The sequence below is a fragment of the Macaca thibetana genome, chromosome 12 (assembly GCF_024542745.1).
Source record: "Macaca thibetana thibetana isolate TM-01 chromosome 12, ASM2454274v1, whole genome shotgun sequence".
NCBI lineage: Eukaryota > Metazoa > Chordata > Mammalia > Primates > Cercopithecidae > Macaca > Macaca thibetana.
Genome location: NC_065589.1, coordinates 32,617,670 through 32,638,318, shown reverse-complemented (window position 1 = coordinate 32,638,318; position 20,649 = coordinate 32,617,670). Strand labels below are relative to the sequence as shown.

At 34.4% G+C, this 20,649-nt stretch overlaps 1 protein-coding gene and 1 pseudogene across 6 annotated transcripts in view; one reads left to right on the top strand and one right to left on the bottom strand.

The window, feature by feature from the left end:
* The window catches only part of KANSL1L (KAT8 regulatory NSL complex subunit 1 like), a 139,078-nt gene that overhangs the window by 60,497 nt on the left and 57,932 nt on the right, over positions 1–20,649 (bottom strand). For all 6 annotated transcript variants that reach the window (XM_050751405.1, XM_050751407.1, XM_050751410.1 and 3 more), the window contains exons 4-5: positions 20,349–20,546; positions 15,819–15,940 (exon numbers count right to left, since the gene is read on the bottom strand). In XM_050751405.1, coding sequence (XP_050607362.1) covers positions 15,819–15,940; positions 20,349–20,546 — 320 coding nt within the window. The remainder of the gene's footprint in view (positions 1–15,818; positions 15,941–20,348; positions 20,547–20,649) is intronic.
* On the top strand, positions 5,703–6,936 carry LOC126932519 (60S ribosomal protein L6-like; annotated as a pseudogene).

Sequence of the window (20,649 nt, the reverse complement as noted above, 5' to 3'; positions counted from 1 at the left end):
AAAGTGCATATTCCATTTTTGATGAAATACTATAATGCTGATAATTTCTAAGGATGCATTTACCATTCAATCAGAAAGATTACAACATGATAGATGACTGCTTTGGAAAATGCTGCTACTTAATGGTATGTGATAAAAGTGTTTTAGACATTTGGAATCAAAGACGTGTACTAAACTACATTCAGCACTCAATGTCAAGCACAGGAAAAGAAAATTCAAGGATCTTCAGCATAGGAGTGTGAAAGATCCATATCCTTAAGATATCCTCAAAAGCCAGGAACTACTCACAGTAAGGTGGTCATAACTAAAGACTTCCCTTTTATACCAGGACAACGATTAACTGAAGAGCTATACTTTATGGAAAAAACAGACCAATACCAGCACATGCTAAACTAATGGCCTCCATCTTTTCATATTACAACTTCATAGTGCATATATCCTGCCCTTCGCTTTAAAATACACTATGGAGCCAAGGAAAGTAAGTTCAAGGAATAGCAGCAAATAAGGACTTATTCAACATATAATGAAAACTATTGTTTTAAGTCAGTAGTTTCTAACATTTCCCCCACATTCACACCACTCTCAAATTAAACTACTTAAGTAGAAATAAACTCTGAATAAAATAATTAGAATGTGCATTCCTAGGTGCCCCCCTCCACCCATACACATATACACAAATACCCACACCCGCTATACTGGGTTGTATAGTGTCTCCTCAAAGTTCATGTCTACCCAGAACCTCAGAATGTAACATTATTTGGAAATACTTTGCAAATGTGATTAGTTAAGATAAGGACACACTGGATGAGGATGAGCCCTAAATCAAATCAGTGATTTCTTTACAAGAAGACACACACAAAGAACGCACGCCATGTAAAGATAGAGGCAGAGTTTGGAGTGATGTGTGTATGTCCTACAAGGAAAGTCAAGGACTGCAGGCAACCACCAGAAGCTAGGAAGAGGCAAAGAAGGATTCCCTAGAACCTTCACAGGGAGCATGGTCTTGACACTTTAATTTTGAACTTCTAGCCTCCAGAACTGTGTCATAAGAAACATCTGTTATTTTAAGCCACAAATTAGTGGCTTAAACTACAGCGGCCCTAGGAAACTAATGTAGCCATAAACACATGCACTTAAGAATCAACGTGTTTGCATGACTTGTAATCTCTATTTCAAGTTTCTCCTTTTCCAGTTGGAAGTTCTTTGATGAATTCAACCTATTGTAACTAAGGTAGGCAGCAACTTTTTCCATACTTTCCCTGCTACACAGAGTCCTTCCAATATCTGAATTTATCACCTCTTTTATCCTTGATAGTACTGGGAGATACAAATGTGTCACACATTCAGACAACTCAATGGCATTTAGGATGGCAGTAATCAAATTTGGATGGATCACGAGGTCAGGAGATCGAGACTATCCTATCATGGTGAAACCCCGTCTCTACTAAACATACAAAAAAATTAGCCAGGCGAGGTGGCAGGCATCTGTAGTCCCAGCTACTCGGGAGGCTGAGGCAGTAAAATGGCATAAACCTGGGAGACGGAGCTTGCAGTGAGCCAAATCGTGCCACTGCACTCCAGCCTGGGCGACAGAACGAGACTCCGTCTCAAAAAAAAAAAAAAAAATGAAAGAAACTAATAAAAAATAAGACTTAAACTTAATAAGAGCATTACTTATCCTCCAATTGCCAAAAGTAAATACCTCTCTCAAATGATCATATAGATCAAGATCTGGCATGCCTGGTATAGAGAAAACAGTGCCTAGACCATTTCCCTTACTCTGGGTAATAAGTAGAGAAACTACACCTCTTACTCAAAAATGAAAGTCTCTTCAACTCTAACAATAAGAAAATGTGTTGTAGTACACACTGTAAAATGACATTCTTTACAAATAAAATGTGGTATCTAAAAAAATTAAGGCCGGGTGCAGTGGCTCATGCCTGTAATCCCAGCACTTTGGGAGGCCAAGGCAAGCAGATCACCTGGGGTCAGGAATTCGAGACCAGCCTAGCCAGCATGGTGAAATCCTGTCTCTACTAGAAATACAAAATTTAGCCAGGTGTGATGGCAGGCACCTGTAATCCTAGCTGAAGCATGAAAATCACTTGAATCCAGGAGACGGAGGATGCAGTGAGCTGAGATCACACCACTGTACTCCAGTCTGGGCAACAAGAGCGAGACTCCGTCTCAAAAAGAAAATCTGAGATTCATCTTATTGTAGCGACTAAAGTGGGAAATATGTATTTTAAGTATAAAAAGCTTCAGATATAATATTAACTGAAAAAGGTATAAAATTACTTCTAATAGATCTCAACTATGAAAAGCTATATTAAAAAGATGGCAAGAAAATATACTCTGAGCAATATAGTGATTTTTTTTTTTTTCTTTTCTCTTTTTTGAGACACAGTCTTGCTTTGTCGCCAGGCTGGAGTGCAGTGATGATCTCGGATAACTGCAACCTCCACCTCCCAGGTTCAAGCGATTCTCCTGCCTGAGCCTCCCAAGTAGCTGGGACTACAGGTGTGTGCCACCACGCCCAGATAATTTTTGTATTTTTTAGTAGAGACACGGTTTCATCATGTTGGCTAGGATGGTCTCAATCTCTTCACCTCATGATCCACCCACCTGTCCTCCTCTCCTCCCTCCCCTCCTCTTCCCTTCACTCCTACCTCCTCCCCTCTTCTCCTCTTCTTCCCTCCTCCCTCCTCTCTCCCAAAGTTCTGGGATTACAGGCATAAGCCACCAGGCCCAGACTTTTTTTTCTCTTTTATTAGGATGTCTAATACATTTTGAAATGGCTTTTGAAAATAAAAGAGACTTAGGAGACATAGTAACCAAATGTAATTTATGGACTTTGGATACTGGTTTTAACAAATTAATTGTAAAAAGATAATTTTGAGACAACTGCAGAAATTTGAATATGGATAGAGAATGTCAAAACTAACAAATTATGGTTAACAGTATTAAATCTGATAATAAAGTGGTATGTTAAAAGGCTTATCAATGAAATATAAAGAACTATTTACAGTTAAAATAACCATCACTAGAAACTGCTTTACAAACGCCTAGAAAAAGAAAGTGTGTGTCAGGAAAAGGAATAAAAGAATTAGCAAAATTTTGAAAACTGTTAAAGCTGAGAATATGTGGGTTCACTTTACTATGCTTTCTATATGTCTGAAGTTTTCCACAATAAAAGTAGATGGAGAAAATGCCAATTTATTATAGAACTACCTGTCATTCTTATCTCTGGCTCTTAACTTAAAGTGGGACGTTTTAATACACAAAGGCAAAAAGATGAGGAAACCGATAGCCATACTTTTCTACTTGATAATTGAGACATAAAGTTTGTCAAATATTTGTCTGATCTGAGACACTTACAGATAATTACTATTTTATATTTTAAGGAAAACAAAAACACAAAAAAACTTGAATAAAAGCTAAAATATTTTTCAAAATCCCATCTTCTCAACAGAAATACAGTTTTCATTTATACCCTCCAAATCTTTTTTCTATAAAATCATATTGTACTATAATTTTAATGTCCTGATTTTTCCACTTAACATTCCAATATAAGCATGTTTCCATATGATTATACATTTTCTATATACATAATTTTGTATAGTTACATGATATTAGATCTAGTGGTTGTATCACAATTTGTTAATATATTCTCTTATATAAGATTAGGTTTTAGGCTTATATTAAGAGTATAAAGGAAAAAGTAAACTATGTATATAATATGTATCATAATTAAATATTAATCATTATTATAATATTGTCATTCACAGGAATCCAAAATTATACTGAAAACATCAACTTAGAATATGCTTCTAACAAACAATGTTATCTCATAACTGAGAAGTGACTATTGAAAATATTGAGGGTAAAAAAATTACTTTTTATGTGATTAGTTTGCCAGCCTAACTGCAGTTTTTCAATTATGATATCCAATTAAGAAAGGATAGTTGCATTTCACACAAGATAATTATCATTAGTAGAAATAAATAGCATGGCAATAATTCATTGGAATTTAATTTCATGTCATATTCTGGGACTCATTAAAGCAAAAACAAAACAATGACAAAAATCTAGACACTATTTCAAGTAGGAATTCACTTTCTGAAAGATAATACCCCATGGGATAAACAAGGATTAATTTATAACATTTTATCTTCATTTTAGAGTATGAGATCTGAAAACCAAAAACTATCCCTATGATAATAAAATGTAATGCTTCATTTGTTTAAAGACTCAATCTTCTTAGTTGCACAGTTCCTGGTGAGTCATCTGAGACCATACTGCCAAGATTAATAAAGCTAAAAAAAAAAACTCTGACATTTTTCTAGGAGATATTGTTATTAAGAGATAATAGTAATCAATAAATAGCAAGTGTGCAAACATGCCCTGGGAAATAATTAACCAGGTACGTTTACTTTAAATGCACTGTGAGGACAGATCATTACAATTAATACTTAAATTATGAAGAATTCATATTTAAGTATGAATACTTAAATACTTAAGAGAATTATATCAAACAGAAGTTCTATATGATCCACAAAAATTAGTAAACAAACAGAATGAGGCTAACCTTTAAAAATTAAAAATTTAAATGTCTCCTAATTATATACAAAAATTATGATATAATGTGATATAAAGCTATAATAAGCATGCTTTATTAGAAGAACTGTAATATTTCATTTATGAGGTTACTTATCTGGCAACATCAACTATATATATAGAATGTAGCTGAAATTTTTTAAAGGCCTTTAAATAACAAAAAGAGATCTCAGTAAGTCTATGCATGAAAGTTCACTCCTGTTTCTTTCTTTCTTTTCTTTTTTTTTGAGACAGGGTCTTGCTCTGTCACCTAGGTGCAGTGCAGTGGCATGGTCACGGCTCCCTGCAGCCCTGACCTCCTGGGACCAAGCAATCCTCCCACCTCAGCATCCCAAGCAGCTGAGACTGCACGCATCAACACATCTGGCTCACTTTTTTTTTTTTTTTTTTTGTAGGGATGGAGTCTTCCTATGTCGCCCAAGCTGGATTTCAACTCCTGGTGATCCTCCTGCATCAGCTTCTCAAATTATTGGAATTAACAGGCATGAGCCACCATGCCTGGCCATCCTCCTGTTACTTTTAAGAGAGGCCTTCTCTCTTACTTGCAGATTTTTTTAAATGTCTCTTATTACAGAGACATCTGTGTCATCTATCACATTGGTTATCTGATTTTCTAGTCCAAAGTCAAATTATGAAGAGAAGCAGAACTACAGGAGACAGCCACGAGAGCAACAAATAGAATATCAATCTGACGATAGGGAAGAAAAAATATGTTAAGTACAAAATATTCCTTATGAATGCTGAGTACGGGCAAAAAATCATGAACATTTCATTCATTCAACAAATATTAATTCATGCCCATGATGTGACTCTCTGATCCAAGTGCTAAGGAAAATAACAGTTAAGTAAGATAGACCAAAAAATTCTTACTTTCCTGAAGCTTACATTCAAGTCCAGAAAGACAAATAAGCAAGTAAAAAATTAACAATATCACATTTGTTACCTCATTTGATCTTCACAACACAACCCAGAAAACAGGCTGTTCTCATTCTATCTGTGATTCAGATTGCTGTGCAGGATCACAATACTACCAATTGGTCAATTTGGGATTGAACTGTGATCTAATTCCAAAGTAATATTCTTAACAATGAAAATTTTCTTCATAGCACTTGATCAAGGTTTAAAATTATACATCTGTGTGATCATTTAGGTAGTGTCATTTTTTTTCACAACTAGACTTTATATTACAAGGACAGAAATTCCATTTGGTTTTGTTCATTACCAAATACCTGGTACCCAATCCAAATGCCTGGCACACAGAAGTCACTCAGTAGGTACTTGTTGATTATTCAGTGAATTGTTTTATAGGTATACAGCTATTTATCTCAGTAGCCCCTGAGAATGTGATCATGGTGATGAACCTGAGTTATCAAAAAACTTAAGTTCAGCTCTTTCCCATCTTGCAAGATGGCAGGTGAAAAAGTCGAGAAGCCGGATACTAAGGAGAAGAAACCTGAAGGCAAGAAGGCTGACGCTAGTGGCAAGGTGAAAATGGGTAACTTCAAGGCTAAAAATCCAAAGGCCGAAATCCTGTCCTTGTCAGAAGAATTGGCAGATACTCCCAATCTGCTATGTATTCTAGGAAAAGACATGTATAAAAGGAAATACTCACCCTCTAAATCCAAGATTGAAAAGAGAAAGGAGAAGGTTCTTGCAGCCATTAGAAAATCAGTTGGTGGTGACAAGAATAGTGGTACCCAGGTGGTTAAACTTCACAAATTGCCTTGATACTATCTTAGGGAAGACGTGCCTTGAAAGCTGTTGAGCCACAGCAAATAACTCCAAGCCAGTTAGTACGTAAGAAAACTGCAAGCCAGCTCCCAGGAGCATTCTGATCATCCTCACTGGACGCCACAGAGGCAAGAAGGTGGTTTTCCTGAAGCAGGTGGGCATTGGCTTGTTACTTGTAACTGGATCTCTAGTCCTCAATCGAGTTCCTCTACAAGGAACACACCAGAAATTTGCCATCGCCACCTCCCCAAAAATTGCTTTCAGCAATAGAAATCCCCAAACATCTTACTGATGCTTACTTTAAGCAGCAGCAGCTGTGGAAACCCAGACATCAGGAAGGTGGGGTTTTCAACACCAAAAAAGAGACATATGAAATTACAGAGTAGTGTAAGGTTGATCAGGAAGCTGTGGACTTGCAAATGTTACCAAAAATCAAAGCTATTCCTCAGTTCCAGGGCTACCTGCAATCTGTGTTTGCCCTGATGAACGGAATTTACCCTCACAAATGGGTGTCCTAAATTTCTTATGCAGAATCTCATTAAATGACTGATACATTTTGGGGAGAAAATTAAGTTCAGTACCACACAAAAAAGGCAATGTGTAAGACATTTTATTTAAACAATTCTTCCCAGTTTAATTGAAAAAGGAACTTAAGTGGAATCCACAATCCTCTTACTGTCATGGATACCTCTTTCCATATAGTTTCTAGGGTAGGGTTTAAAGTCATTAAGGCACACTGAGTACAGTAATTTCTCTATATTTACCAGTTCTCGATTTAGGCTAATATAAAATTATTACATACAAAAGAGCATAACAGTGATGTTATAAATATATATACATCAGATTGGATAGGAACCTTTATGCTTTTAGTGTAATTGTTTGAAAAAATAGAATTCTTTAAAATAAATATTTAAAATGGAAGAATATTAACACTATTAACTACTTTAGAAAATATGTTCCATTAAATTTAAAATAAAGAAGTGCGGTATAAAATTAACACACCTGCCCAAGGTCACAAAATGTCTAAAGCAAACAAAATACATAAAAGCTGTGTATTCTCATAACTACTTTGCCTTCAAGCCACTAAATTATAAAAACATTACAACTGATTAAAAATAAAAAGTTAAAATTTTGGGGGGAGGGGTGCAGGGGAGATTAAAAGTCTCAAGATGGTCTTTTGAGGAGACAGATTTTGTATGAGAATAAAACCTAACAGTGTTTTTATGCTGATTTTTAGAGTGCTTGATTTAGTTAGAGTCCCATACAAATGAAGTAGACCAAAGGCAAGAAAGAAAACAACTTCCCAAGAGATGATGGAAAAATAGATCGTGCCTCAGTGACTCCTAGTAACTGTATAATGAATGTCTTTAGTAACAGCTGGCCTACTGTGCCATCTACACAGTTGTGTGCGAAGGGATACCTACAAATGCCCCCAAATCCTTACCCTAATTCAGGTCCACATTGAAGCACTTGTTTTTAAAGAGTAAGAATAGCTGAATCAATGACTAGTATACTATCTAAGATAAGAAATAAATAAGACTATATCTAAAAGTTTAATATACTTTATGTCCTCACATTAAAATATCAATGGCTAACATTATTAGGCTGTTTCTTACATGCCAAGTTTTGTTCTGAGTTTTTATAAATGCTATTTCATTTACTTCTCATACAACCATATACTGTTTCCCAATATCTGGTATGTTTACTGTAAGCCATACATTTGAACTCTTCGTCAGTGATCTGTTGAGTAGCATACTACATTTTAACAGACCCAGCATTTACCCTTCAAGATAATATTACTGTAGAAATTGGATTAGAGGGGACACTGAGTGATTGACAAATGTGGGTTAAGACTTTATAAATTTTTTGGAACAGAGAATATAAGTATTTAGGTACCATAATAATTTTAAGATTATGTAAAACAAAGTATATATTATCACGGTAAATTACCAAATGTCCTGCTTTGTTGTTTTTTGGGTTTTTTTGAGATAGGGTCTCACTCTGTCACCAAGGCGGAAGTACAGTGGCATGATCATGGCTCACTACAGCCTCAACTGTCCTGACTCAAGAGATCCTCCCACCTCAGCTTCCTGAATAGCTGGGACTACAGGTGTGCACCACCATGCCCAGCTAATTTTAAAAAATTTTTGTAGAGATGGGGTCTCACTATATTGTTCAGGCTGGTGTCAAACTCCTGGGCTCAAGCCATTCTCCTGCCCAGCCTTCCAAAGTCTTGGGATTACAGGCATGAGCCACCATGCCCAGCCATGTTATTTTTAAATATACCTTTTTACCTGTATCTATAAACATTCTGCAACTTCCTATTATATTGCTACTATAATATCTAATGTTTGTATTAATTTACACATTTCAGCTCAGTGTGTACCTCAAAATTCATAACTAAATTTAAGAGTGCTTTTCAGGTCACAGAGGACAATTAAAATAACTGTAACTATTGGTCCTTTCCTTTAGACATTTTTCATTGCCTTCTAAAAGTATGTAAGATGACTTTTTTCAGGAAAGACAGAACAGACATCTGAGATTAAGACAGATTTGACAGATAAAGGGTAAGAATTATAAACTCAACAACTAGATCAGTCCCCATCACCAAATTTTAAGGTAACATGAAATAAGATTTAGTATTTTGTTTCCATACCAACAAACTAAATACCACATTCCTGTGGGACTAGTCAAATTTTGTTCATAGGTTTAGGATGAATAATGTCATTTAAGTATTTTTTCAAAACTATGAAGGCAAATGTGACTTCCTATGTGACTATTTTCTATTTATCCTTTTTGAAGTATATAGTTTATATCCTATTTTTCTTAACCTTTTAAAAAATACAAAATGTAAGATACATATGCATAAGTACTTAAAGCATTTATCTCATGTTTAGCTTGTAAATATGAAGCAATAACTCCCCTTACTCTTCCACTTTCCCATAACCACCACTCAAAGGTCAAGAAACAGAACACTATTAGCACTCAGGAAATGCCCCTCTTATGTGAAGCTCTTCTATTATACTTAATTTAGGAATAATGAAAGCCAAATCAGTACTTTTTACTGAGATCCTGAATAATTCAAGCACCTCAGTACAATTTGAATCCATTTTATCCTTCTGACCTCTATGTTATTGCTGTTATAGACTCTTTTTAGCCCCACTAGACTTATTTTACTACTGTTCACTTACACATGCCCATATGGTTACTTACCATTCTGTTCTTCAACCCTTCTTCATCTCAAATTTTCCATCCAGATAATATACTACTGCCCAAAGTATATCCTTTATGTTTAGAGTCTACTAATCTACTCTCTCAGCCTTGGTTTGTCTCCAAATGTTTGTCCTTCACACTCAGACTTGAAAGATGATTTCTCTGTGTATAGAGTTTCTAGGTAAATGGTTATTTTCTTTCAACATACTAATGGTACCACTCCACTGTACTCTGGCTCCTATTGTTACCATTGAGAAGTCAGCTGTCAGTCTATATTTCAATTAAGATTATGTCTTTCTCCCACTTCTGGTTGCTTTTGGACATTCCATTTATCTTTGTTTTTTCACATTTCCTCTATGTCCAGAGGTAGATTTCTTTTTAGTTGTCCTGATCCAAAATCTGTGTTTGGCTTCCTGAATGTGGTGTCTTTCATCAGTTCAAGTAATTTTTCAGTCACTCTCTCTTCAAATATTTCTTCTATTTCATTCTATAGTGCTTCTTCCACATCTCCAACTAAGTGTCATATTAGGCCTTCTCACTATATTCTCTACATTTTAAAATGACTCTTCTGTATTTTCCATTGTTTCATATCTTTTGCTACATTTTGGAACTTTTCTTCTGGTACTTCTTCTATGTCACACATTCTCTCTTCAATTGTGTCCAGTTTGCTGCAGAAACCACTTACTTAGTTATCATATTCAGTATTTTTAAGAAGTCTTACTTAGCCTTTTTCCAAATATGCTTATGTCACTTGATATAGTTTGTTCCCTGCTGGTATTTTAGGCCTATCTTTTATTTCTATAATTAGGCTACCATTTTAAAGTGATCAGTGTTTGATAATTCTAATGTCTGAAAACTTTATGATCTTTTTCTGCTGTCTGTTATGTGCTCCTTATTCTTACTCTTCTTGCTCTGTCTCCTTATGTTTGGTTATATTTGACTGTTTGTTAACCCCTGCCCTTGGCAAATTATTCATGAGAATTTCCCAAGGCTAAAAAAGAAGGTGCCTTCCTCCAGAGGAAATCTGCATTTGCCTCTGCCATTCCAGAACCATTTAAAACTAGCGATCTCTTGGATCACTCATTGATGCAAATTTGGACTGAAAATCCATGTAAAAGTCTCCACCATGATTAGCCATCTCAAAGATAGGCTTTTTTTTTTTTTAATCTTCTGCTCTGCTTAGCCCCAAGGCAAATCTCCCTATGGTCCCTAGTGGTGGAGAAAGGGAAACAGTTTTACTTCTAATTTACCTTTACTGTAATGGCATAGCCCCTGAAAGAGAATGGTCCCTACTAAATACAAGGATTTTATTTCATCTTCCTGCCATGGGCAGAGCCAAGGGCTTCGACCTAGGTTATTTATTTATTTATTTATTTTTTTGAGACACTCTGTCACCCAGGCTGAAGGGCAGTGGCACGATCTTGGCTCACTGCAACCTCTGACTCCTGGATTCAAGAGATTCTTGTGCCTCAGCCTCCCAAGTTGCTGGGACTACAGGCATGCATCACCACACCTGGCTAATTTTTGTATTTTTAGTAGAGGTGGGGTTTTGCCATGTTGGTCAGGCTAGTCTTGAACTCCTGGCCTCAAGCCATTTGCCCATCTTGGCTTTCCAAAGTGCTGGGATTACAGGCATCAGCCATCTCAACCAGCCTGATTTACCTTTAATCTATTAAAACTTCAGCTTGATTTTGCTGGATTTAGTTTTAGTTTCTCTCCTCCCTTCCCCCAAAATATATCAAAACTTCAATTTAATTTTGTCTAAATTTAGCCTCACAAAAAGCAGACTGCTGTGATTTGCTTACTTTTTGAGCTCTGGCTTTCTCTTAGCTTTTGGCTTGGCAATTAACATTTGCTAATTTCTCATTTTTGAAATAAACAAAATTTAAAAACAGAATTATCACATAATCCAGCAATTTCACTTCTAGAATACCCAAAACAATTAAAAGCAGGGACTCAAACAGATATTTGTTCATCCATGTTAATAGCAGCCTTGTTCATAATAGCCAAGAGACAGAGGCAATCAAATATCTATCCACAGATCAAATGTTGTCTATATAAAAATAGAGTATTATTCAGCCTTAAAAAGGGAATTTTGACACACAGGCTACAACGTAGATAAATTCTGATACTATGGTAAGTAAAATAAGTTTGTCACAAAAGGACAAACACTGTGTGATCCACTTACAAGGTACCTAGGGTAGTCAAATTCATATAGAAGGTAAAGTGGGAGTTGCCAGAAGCTGACAGCAAGGAAGAATGGGAAGTTATTGTTTAGTGGGTACAGAGTTTCAGTTTGAGAAGACAAGAAAAGTTCTGAAGATGGATGGTGGTGATGATTATACAACATTTTGATTGTATTTAATGCCATTAAACTTACATTTAAAAATAGTCAAAATGGTACATTTTTGTTATGTATGTTTTATAATTTTGAAAAATATTTACGAGTTTTCTTACCTACCCATTTATTATAAATACATAAACACATTAATAGTATTTATATGCTTCTGCGAAGTATTTATATGCTTAACAAGGACGTCTTCAGAAAGTGCTTTGTGTTTTAACTGTCAAGTCTGAAATACCATTAAATAGACTAAGCCCTTACTCATATAAACATTTGAATCTGAAAGATGTTTTCTTCATATAGAACTATGTGAAGGAAAAATAACAAAGGTATTGAAAAATAGCAAGACATAAGAAATAAAATTAGGCCTCATTTGATATTCTACTCCCAGTGTCAAAAGGCTCATAGAGATACATTTCACATTACTTCAATCCAGATATCTTTGAATCAAAGCTATTTCATATAATGCTATAATATAAAATTGTATCTCCAATTAATTTTAAAAATCTATAGTAATATTCTCAAACATGAGTAATATTTAAAAACTTAGATTTGTAGAATTTCACTACTATGTATTTATTTTATAAAAAGTTCAATTAGAGAATATTTTAAAAGTTGAATTCTTAACTAGTTGTATAAGCATCAATTAAGTACTTTTCATTATAAACATATTTATAGTTAAGGGATTAAAAAAAAAAAAACTTCTTATAAACCACTAACACCCTTTCCTAGGGGTGGTTACTCAGGCTCCAAAAATAAAGAAGGGGACAGGAGAGGAGGGGAGGGAAAATGAGAAGGAAGAAGGGAAAAGGAAAAATGTTTTGCTTGTCAAAGCTCCTCAGGCTCCCTTTACCACTCTTAACTACTCTATTATTACCTTAGAAACAAATGCATCCACACCTATCTTAATCTATTTCACACTACTTTTAAAGAACAGGCATATTTTCTGTAATAAGATCCCTCCATAACTTTGTGATAAGGTGTTTCTACATTTCTCACCTGTGGCTCCTTCCTTTTCCTTTATTTTAATAAAGATGCTTAAATTTCCTCCATCTTAAAAACAAAAATATTTTCTGTGACTTTGTATGTCCCTTTTATCATGGCCTTTAAAATCAGTGGCCTTGAAGGGTAATCTTGACTCCCTCTCTCCACTTCTTCTCCAATTCTCTTATTAATTCATTCTTACCTCTTTCTCCATCCTGCTCTTGTCAAAGTCTCTCTTGCCAAAGTCTCAACTCATTACTGAAAAAACCAACAGATATTTTCAGTACTCTCTTTGGCATATGAAACAATAGACCATGTTTCCTCAAAATTTGCTACTTTTCCTTCAGTGTTATTCTTCTTCTTATCTGCAATATAGTCTAGTTTCTATGTTTCTGGTTAAATAGATTTATAGACTTTTTTTATACATATTATCACAATTTATGGCATCTTTACAAAACATTTTAATGAAATCAGGAGTCAGGAGTATCCCCCAAAATCTTTTGTTTTACATGGTAGTTTGCTGGTTATCTGGTAACAAAGCATTTACAAAGAACTATTAAACTTAAAGATAAACTATGCATTTTAGATAACTATCAATTGTTCTAAATTTGATCACTCTCTCTTTGATAAAAAGTAGATAAAGTATTACATTATCGAGAAAATGTTAGAAAATAAATACCTTTCCTGCAAGGAAAATATGATATTTTGACAAAAAATGAGAAAATAAATGCTTTTTGAAATACACATTATGTAGCAACTATTTTAAAAAGAGTTCATTGTTGCCAAAAATGTCATTAATTAAAACATATCAGCACACTTCAGAAATATGAAAAACAAAATTTTTATCTGCTTTTAAATCTATCAAAACATTTTCATAGGTTCTGAACTTGTTAAAACTTTTGAAAGCAAATCTTTTCAATTAGTCTGCAGCAACAACTAATTGACATGAGGAAAGACAGTATTCAGTAGCTGATTTCAACAAAAACCTTTGAACTACTAGTAGACAGAATTAAAAAAACGTAATTTAGTAAGCATGGCCAATTTTCCATTTCTTTCATTTGGATCTACATATCTTTATGAGGTATCTTTTTCAAGTGTAACAGTTATTAAAAGCCAGTATTCAAACAACTACACACAATTCCATTTTTATTACATAGTATTTTATTAAGTAGTTACATGTTTCACCAACCAGACTGAGTTATTTACAAGTGAAGATTTCTGTCTTCATATTTGTGTCCCTAGGACTTTGACTATGTGGCATACAATAAATAGTTATGCAATCAATGTTCTGCAAATGAATGACCAGAAATACAGGCAAGTATATTAAAATGAAAATTCACAAACACATGAACACACACATGTAACTATGTGTGCAACTGTGTACTACTTGATTAGGTAAACAAAGTATTATCTAAAATGGGATTAGCCCCAAATCACAATGCTTACACACCAATTTGATGTGTTTTATGGGTCAGCTTAAAATTCATTCACATACATTCTGACTTTCCTAATTAGGATATGTTCTCATAAATGAAAATATCATAGTTATCCCATACTACATGACAGAATCTTTACTTTCAACATGTTTTATCATTGATATGAGGAATGAATATAAAGTCGAGAAAAAATAAAGCAAAACCAATAGAACTGTTCCCACGATAGAACAATGGATACATAACTCAATATAAATAAAACAGTAAATTAAAGATTAGATGTTCAAAATAACCAATTGGAAATAAAAATCAAACGTTAGCTTTTTATTTATTATTATTTATTTATTTATTTTTTGGAAACAGAGTCTTGCTCTGTCACCCAGGCTGGAGTGCAGTGGCGCGATCTTGGCTCACTGCAGCCTCCATCTCCCAGGTTCCAGTGATTCTTGTGCCTCAGGCTCTTGAGTAGCTGGAACTACAGGAGCGCACCACCACACCTGGCTAATTTTTTGTATTTTTATAGAGACGGGGTTTCTCCACATTGGCCAGGCTGATCTCGAACTCCTGAGCTCACGTAATCTGCCCACCTCAGCTTTTTATTTTAAGACTTTGTTTATATCCACTAATCTCACAAAGAATTTGATGGCTACTTAGCATAATTTTCACCATGGTATAAATTTTCATTTTATGCTATATTAGAAAGTTATTAAAATAATAAATTATATAATTTTAATACAAATATTTCCCAATATAAAATTATACTTAGTTGTCTATGGTAATTAAGGCAAAGAAGCCAACATTCCAATTTTACCTGAAAAAAATTAGACAACGCACACATAAAATGATATTCTATTAGTATGTCTTCTAATTTTATCTTCAAAAGGAAAAGTTCTAAGAGAAAAGGAAACAAAATAAAGTAGAGCAAATGCTGTTCCCAAAAAAGGATTAGGATTCATAGAATATAAATTTTTGCTAATATAACACAGATAAATTGCTAATAATTATCGGAGTTATTAATTATAGTCAGATAAAAATTTACCTTATATAAAGCTAAAATACAAAATGATTAAAACTTAAGCTGAATCTAATGGGTGACAGCTACCAATCTTCTGTGCCTAAATTATATCTAGGGTCTTTTCTCTTCAAAATGCATTGCAAGGACAGCATGGAGCTCAAGAATACCAAAGCTACAAAATGGAAGGTATCGTAAATAAGGCAGTACTTCTATAGCAAATGTTATCACTGCTATTCTTTTTTTAAGAAACATTATGAAACTTCCCGGAAATCTTTCTCCCTCATTCCTAGATTTATCATTACCTTAATTGTGTAAATTTAATATTATCAAAAAATGTATCCATGGTATACTGATTGTACTCTAGTAGTCCCTAATGTATTAAAAAAAGTAACTATAATACTTAAAATGTCAAAACAAAATCAAAATAAGATGAAACAGGCAAAGTCAAATTTAAAAGCTAAGCTATCCCATTGATACCTACCTCCTGCAAATGCCATTAGCCAGACATTTATGGCTACAGGATTTGGAAGAGAGGGGTGATGAAGTTGGGGACAAGTTGAGAGGGGCAATCAAACTGTTGATGATCTCAGTCAACTGTGCACTCTGCAAGGAAACAGTCAACCTTTTACTACTGCTAAGCAAAAAATGTGAGTTAAAGCTCACATGTATAGTGCCAATTAATGCTTAACGTCTCATGACACGTGTTTTTATTTCAGTAAACATTTTATTAGATAGACAATTTATACAACTGATTTTTCCATTTATTACAAATAAATCTATACTTTAATTATACATTCTTTTCCATATCCTTTTTTTATTATAGTTCCTTCATCTACCCATCCCATCATCTAACACATTTGAACCCAGCTAACAGCCTTTATATAATATTTCCCTTGAGGCAGGAAAATTAATAATTAAAAATCACAGATACAATTTATTAAGTGCCTACTATGTGCCAGGCATTATATCAGGCACCATACATAGAATATTTCTAATCTTTACAACTAACCAGCAAAGAAGATAGTATTAGAGGTATTGACATCACTATTATTAATACCTGTACAGATGAGTAAATTCTAGCAAAGAAAAAAAGATTAAGTAGCTTGATCAAGGGCTATAAAGTTGGTATGAAACAGAACTAGGATTCAAATTCAGGCCTAAATCTAACAGCACACTGTTTCTCAATATTTTTCCTAATTCAAAAATATCAGGGTTTTTTTTTTTAGCACCTAAGATTTCACTGACATTTGTCCCAAATTTAAATATATGCAATAAATATTAAATTATTATAATATGCATAAATATTATTCTCAAACAATCACAATTATAATAAGCAAAGGCCACATAAAAAGGAATAGTACATTTCTACAAAAGAATGACAACTATTTTCATTACACCCGTAATTCATCATAGAAGAAGTGGAAAATATACAGACATTTTAAAAATGAAAAGAGAGTCATCTGTAATCATACTTCAAAGAGAAAACCAGAGCTAACATTTAGGTATATATTTCTCCCTCCAGACTAAGTTTCCTGAGTATATGTAAACATGAGTGTACATTCAACATGCACACATATAATTTTAATTAAATCAGGCTACATCAATTTTTTAAAACCTAGTTTTCCTACTTAATATAGTGTGACTAACTTTTTAAAACATACAGACGTAGTTCAACATTTTCAATACTGCAAGATACTCTATTGTGAAATAAAGGGGTATATGGAATAATTAGTTTAGAATGCATCATTTGTATGAAACTAATAACATGCTATTAGAAATGAGACTAAATAATATAATAAAGACTAATATTTCATCCCTTCAAAAAGTCTTTCATGAGAAAGACCTTGAAATGTTTTCATCATTTATTTTCAAGATAATATGCACCTAATGATGTCATTTTAAAAATTATTACTCAGTTTTTAGATTAAAGCTCATTTTTAAAATCACCAATAGAAATGGATTCTTCATCCATTTAGCAAGTAATCATTAGTTTAGTCATGCAAATAAATTCTGAAGTATCTCATATCTTCTGACTGGAAACACTAAAACACTCCTGTGATTGTTCCACCTCCAAAAAACATCATCTAAAATCTTTTAAGCCACTGGAAGTCGCTAGTTGGATATATGTGAATAATGGGCCAGGAAGGGGGAAATTACAATCCCTATCTTTACCCTAAGAATCAGCCTACTCTGGCCCAATAAAATCTCGCATACCTGAGTCATATGGGGAATACAGGGAATAGAAAAGTCACAGAGAAAATGTGAATGAGAAAAGTAAAATTAAGAGAAGCATAATTTGAACTCTGAAAACAAAAACTAATCAACTGTAAGTTAAAACACTAGCTACTCTTAACAAGATTTATAATGTAAATACACCAGTAGCAAATTCATTTTAAATCACCTAAAGCAGAAGTCCCCAACCCCCGGGCTACTGATGGGTACCTGTCCATGGCCTGTTAGAAACCAGGCTGCGGAGCAGGAGGTGGGCAGAAGGCCAGCAAGAATTACCACCTGAGCTCCGCCTCCTGTCAGACCACCCACAGCATTAGATTCTCATAGGAGCTCGAACCATACTGTGAAATCCACGTGCAAGGGATCTAGGTTGCTGCTCCTTATAAGACTCTAATGCCTGATGATCTGAGGCGGAACAGTTTCATCTCAAAACCATCCCCCCACCCCCACCCTGTGGAAAAGCTGTCTTCCACAAAACCAGTCCCTCATGTCAAAAATGCTGCGAACAGCTGACCTAAAGTACTAAAAATAAGGTATTAATACTTTTCAATTTATGAACTATATATTATCTAACAATGAGAGCATGTATTAATACTATGAATCAATAAGTTATTTTTTAAATGATAGTCTACAACTCAATATTGCCTTTATATGTTAACTTCCAACTCTAACAAAACTACTTTAGTCAAGTTGAAAGATTATGAGTGAACAGTTATATATCAGTAGATTATCCTAAGAAAACCATGCATAAAAATGGGCTTGCTATCCCTACCACTTAACTCACTCCTAGACTATCTTCTGCAACAAGTTTTTTTGTTTGTTTCAGATAGTGTCTAGTTCTGTCGTCCAGGTTAGAGTGCAGTGGTGCCATCTGGCTTACTGCAATCTCTGCCACCTGGGCTTAAGTGATCCTTCTACCTCAGCCTTCTGAGTAGCTGGGACTACAGGTGTGTGCCACCAAGGCCAGCTAATTTTCATATTTTTGGTAGAGACGGGGTCTCCCTGTGTTGCCCAGCCTGGTCTCAAACTCTTGGGTTCAAGTGATCTGCCCACCTTGGCCTCCCAAAGTGCTGGGATTACAGGCATGAGCTACCATGCCTGGCCAACAAGTATTTAAAAACAACTTAAGCTTTTAAAACTTGGCCTATAAAAATCATTATTACCACATTTCAAGAACAAATGACTTGTTCATAGGCAATTTATTAACAACCTCTACAAGTAATTGCTGCTGCCCTTTCTGAATCTTTTTCTTCTGCTCTCCTTACATGGAGCCATTACTGCTCTCACAACTCTTGGTTCCCTATACTATCAAAGCCCCCTGATAGTTCATCAGCAATGAGACCTAAAATGCTACCCAGGGCCAGCTTCATGGGCATGCAACCTGTGCACCAGGCTAAGCGCAGATGGGGGCTATGATTGCTTAGTGCTCTACTGTCACTGTCTTTAAATTCATAACTTTTTAACAAAGGGCTCCACAATTTCATTCTGAACTAGGATCCGCAAATTAGGCAGTTCTGATGTCATCTCAGGTCCAACCTAAGAAAACTGGGGATACCAAGGAGAAAGGAAAAAGTACAAGAAATCTTTTAGAAATGAAAATATCTTAGAATTAATTTAATCAGATTACAATTTCCAATGAATTTCCAATGAATAAGTAGTGACCTAAAGATGGTGAAAGTAGATTTGACTAAGCAAATAAATTACTCTAGAATGTGAAACAACTAGGATCAAACTGAACTAGGATCAAAACAACTTGATCCTATTGAATGAGGGGAGGGAAAAGAAAGAGGAAAGTGGGAATATAGAAATATAACAAAAACTAATTTAAATCACTGCCTATATGGTCAAGTGCATTCTAATTTGACATCAGATAATTACCAAACAGCTTTCTAAATTACAAAATATTCATAAGTGCCTTGATTATACATTCCAATTAAGAAAAACTCTGGGCAATTATAAATTTAACAAATACAGGGCAGAAGAAATTATACCATATTTTGGTTTACCAGGAACAATACAGTAACCTGTATTTAGTTATTTCCTGGTATGTCAGAAAAACTCAGGAAAATTAGATGCAGGCAGGCATGAATCTATATCATTTCCCAGAGAAACAATGTAATGATGCAACTATGGTGAAGAATGGCTCAGCTTTAAAGTAAAAAAGTCCTAGAAACCGAGTTTGTTTAAGAGCCACTAAAGTCTAAATCAAAATAAATTGTTCAATTTCCAAGGACAGATATAGGATATACTGGCCAGAATAATTAAGCTTGTAGAGATATCCACAATAGAATTTAAATATCAAGGAAGGCTTTGGAATCAAAGTAATTGTTAGGAGCTTTTTCGACTTTACATTTACATAATCATTTTTTATGAAGAAATACATATTCCAATATTACCTTTCACTAAAAATCTTGATCAATAAATTAGTCAAACACCAATTAAGACATATTAACTGGTACCACTGTTCTCTCTCCTTGAAAAAAATCCAATGATAAACAATTTTGTCAGAAAAAAGATTTTCCAATCCCTGTAAAAATAATAATCCTATGGCCATAACAATACCATTACTTTACATATCATATTTAAATAAATTTAATTATATTGGTATTATAATGGAAACCAGTCATATGGCAAATATTTTAATTGTATTTAATGCCAAATGGCCTAGTTTAATAACCCATATGCCAGGAAGATACACATATAATGATGTTTATTTGAATAGTTTATAAAATCGATGAAAAGTTATTTCATACCACTGATATCCTTACTTTGACTTTACCTGTTTTTCGATGTTTCGAAGAAGTAAAGTAGGGCTGCTTGGTGACATTTCAAAATCTTGTTCCGGTACAGGATCTTGACACTCTTGGGGAACCTGAGGATTCCCTAGAATGTTTAGTGAAGCTGCTTGGTCTGCAAATTGCATTTGTTTTTTCAAAATGTCTTTTGGAAGCTGACATTCTTCTAGGACCACTATCCCCTAGACAAAAAACAATGAGAAAGTTGAAATGAAAACAAACTGATTATTAAACCACCTTTAATGCTACAATGCACTTGAATCTATGCTTCCTCTTAACCCTTGG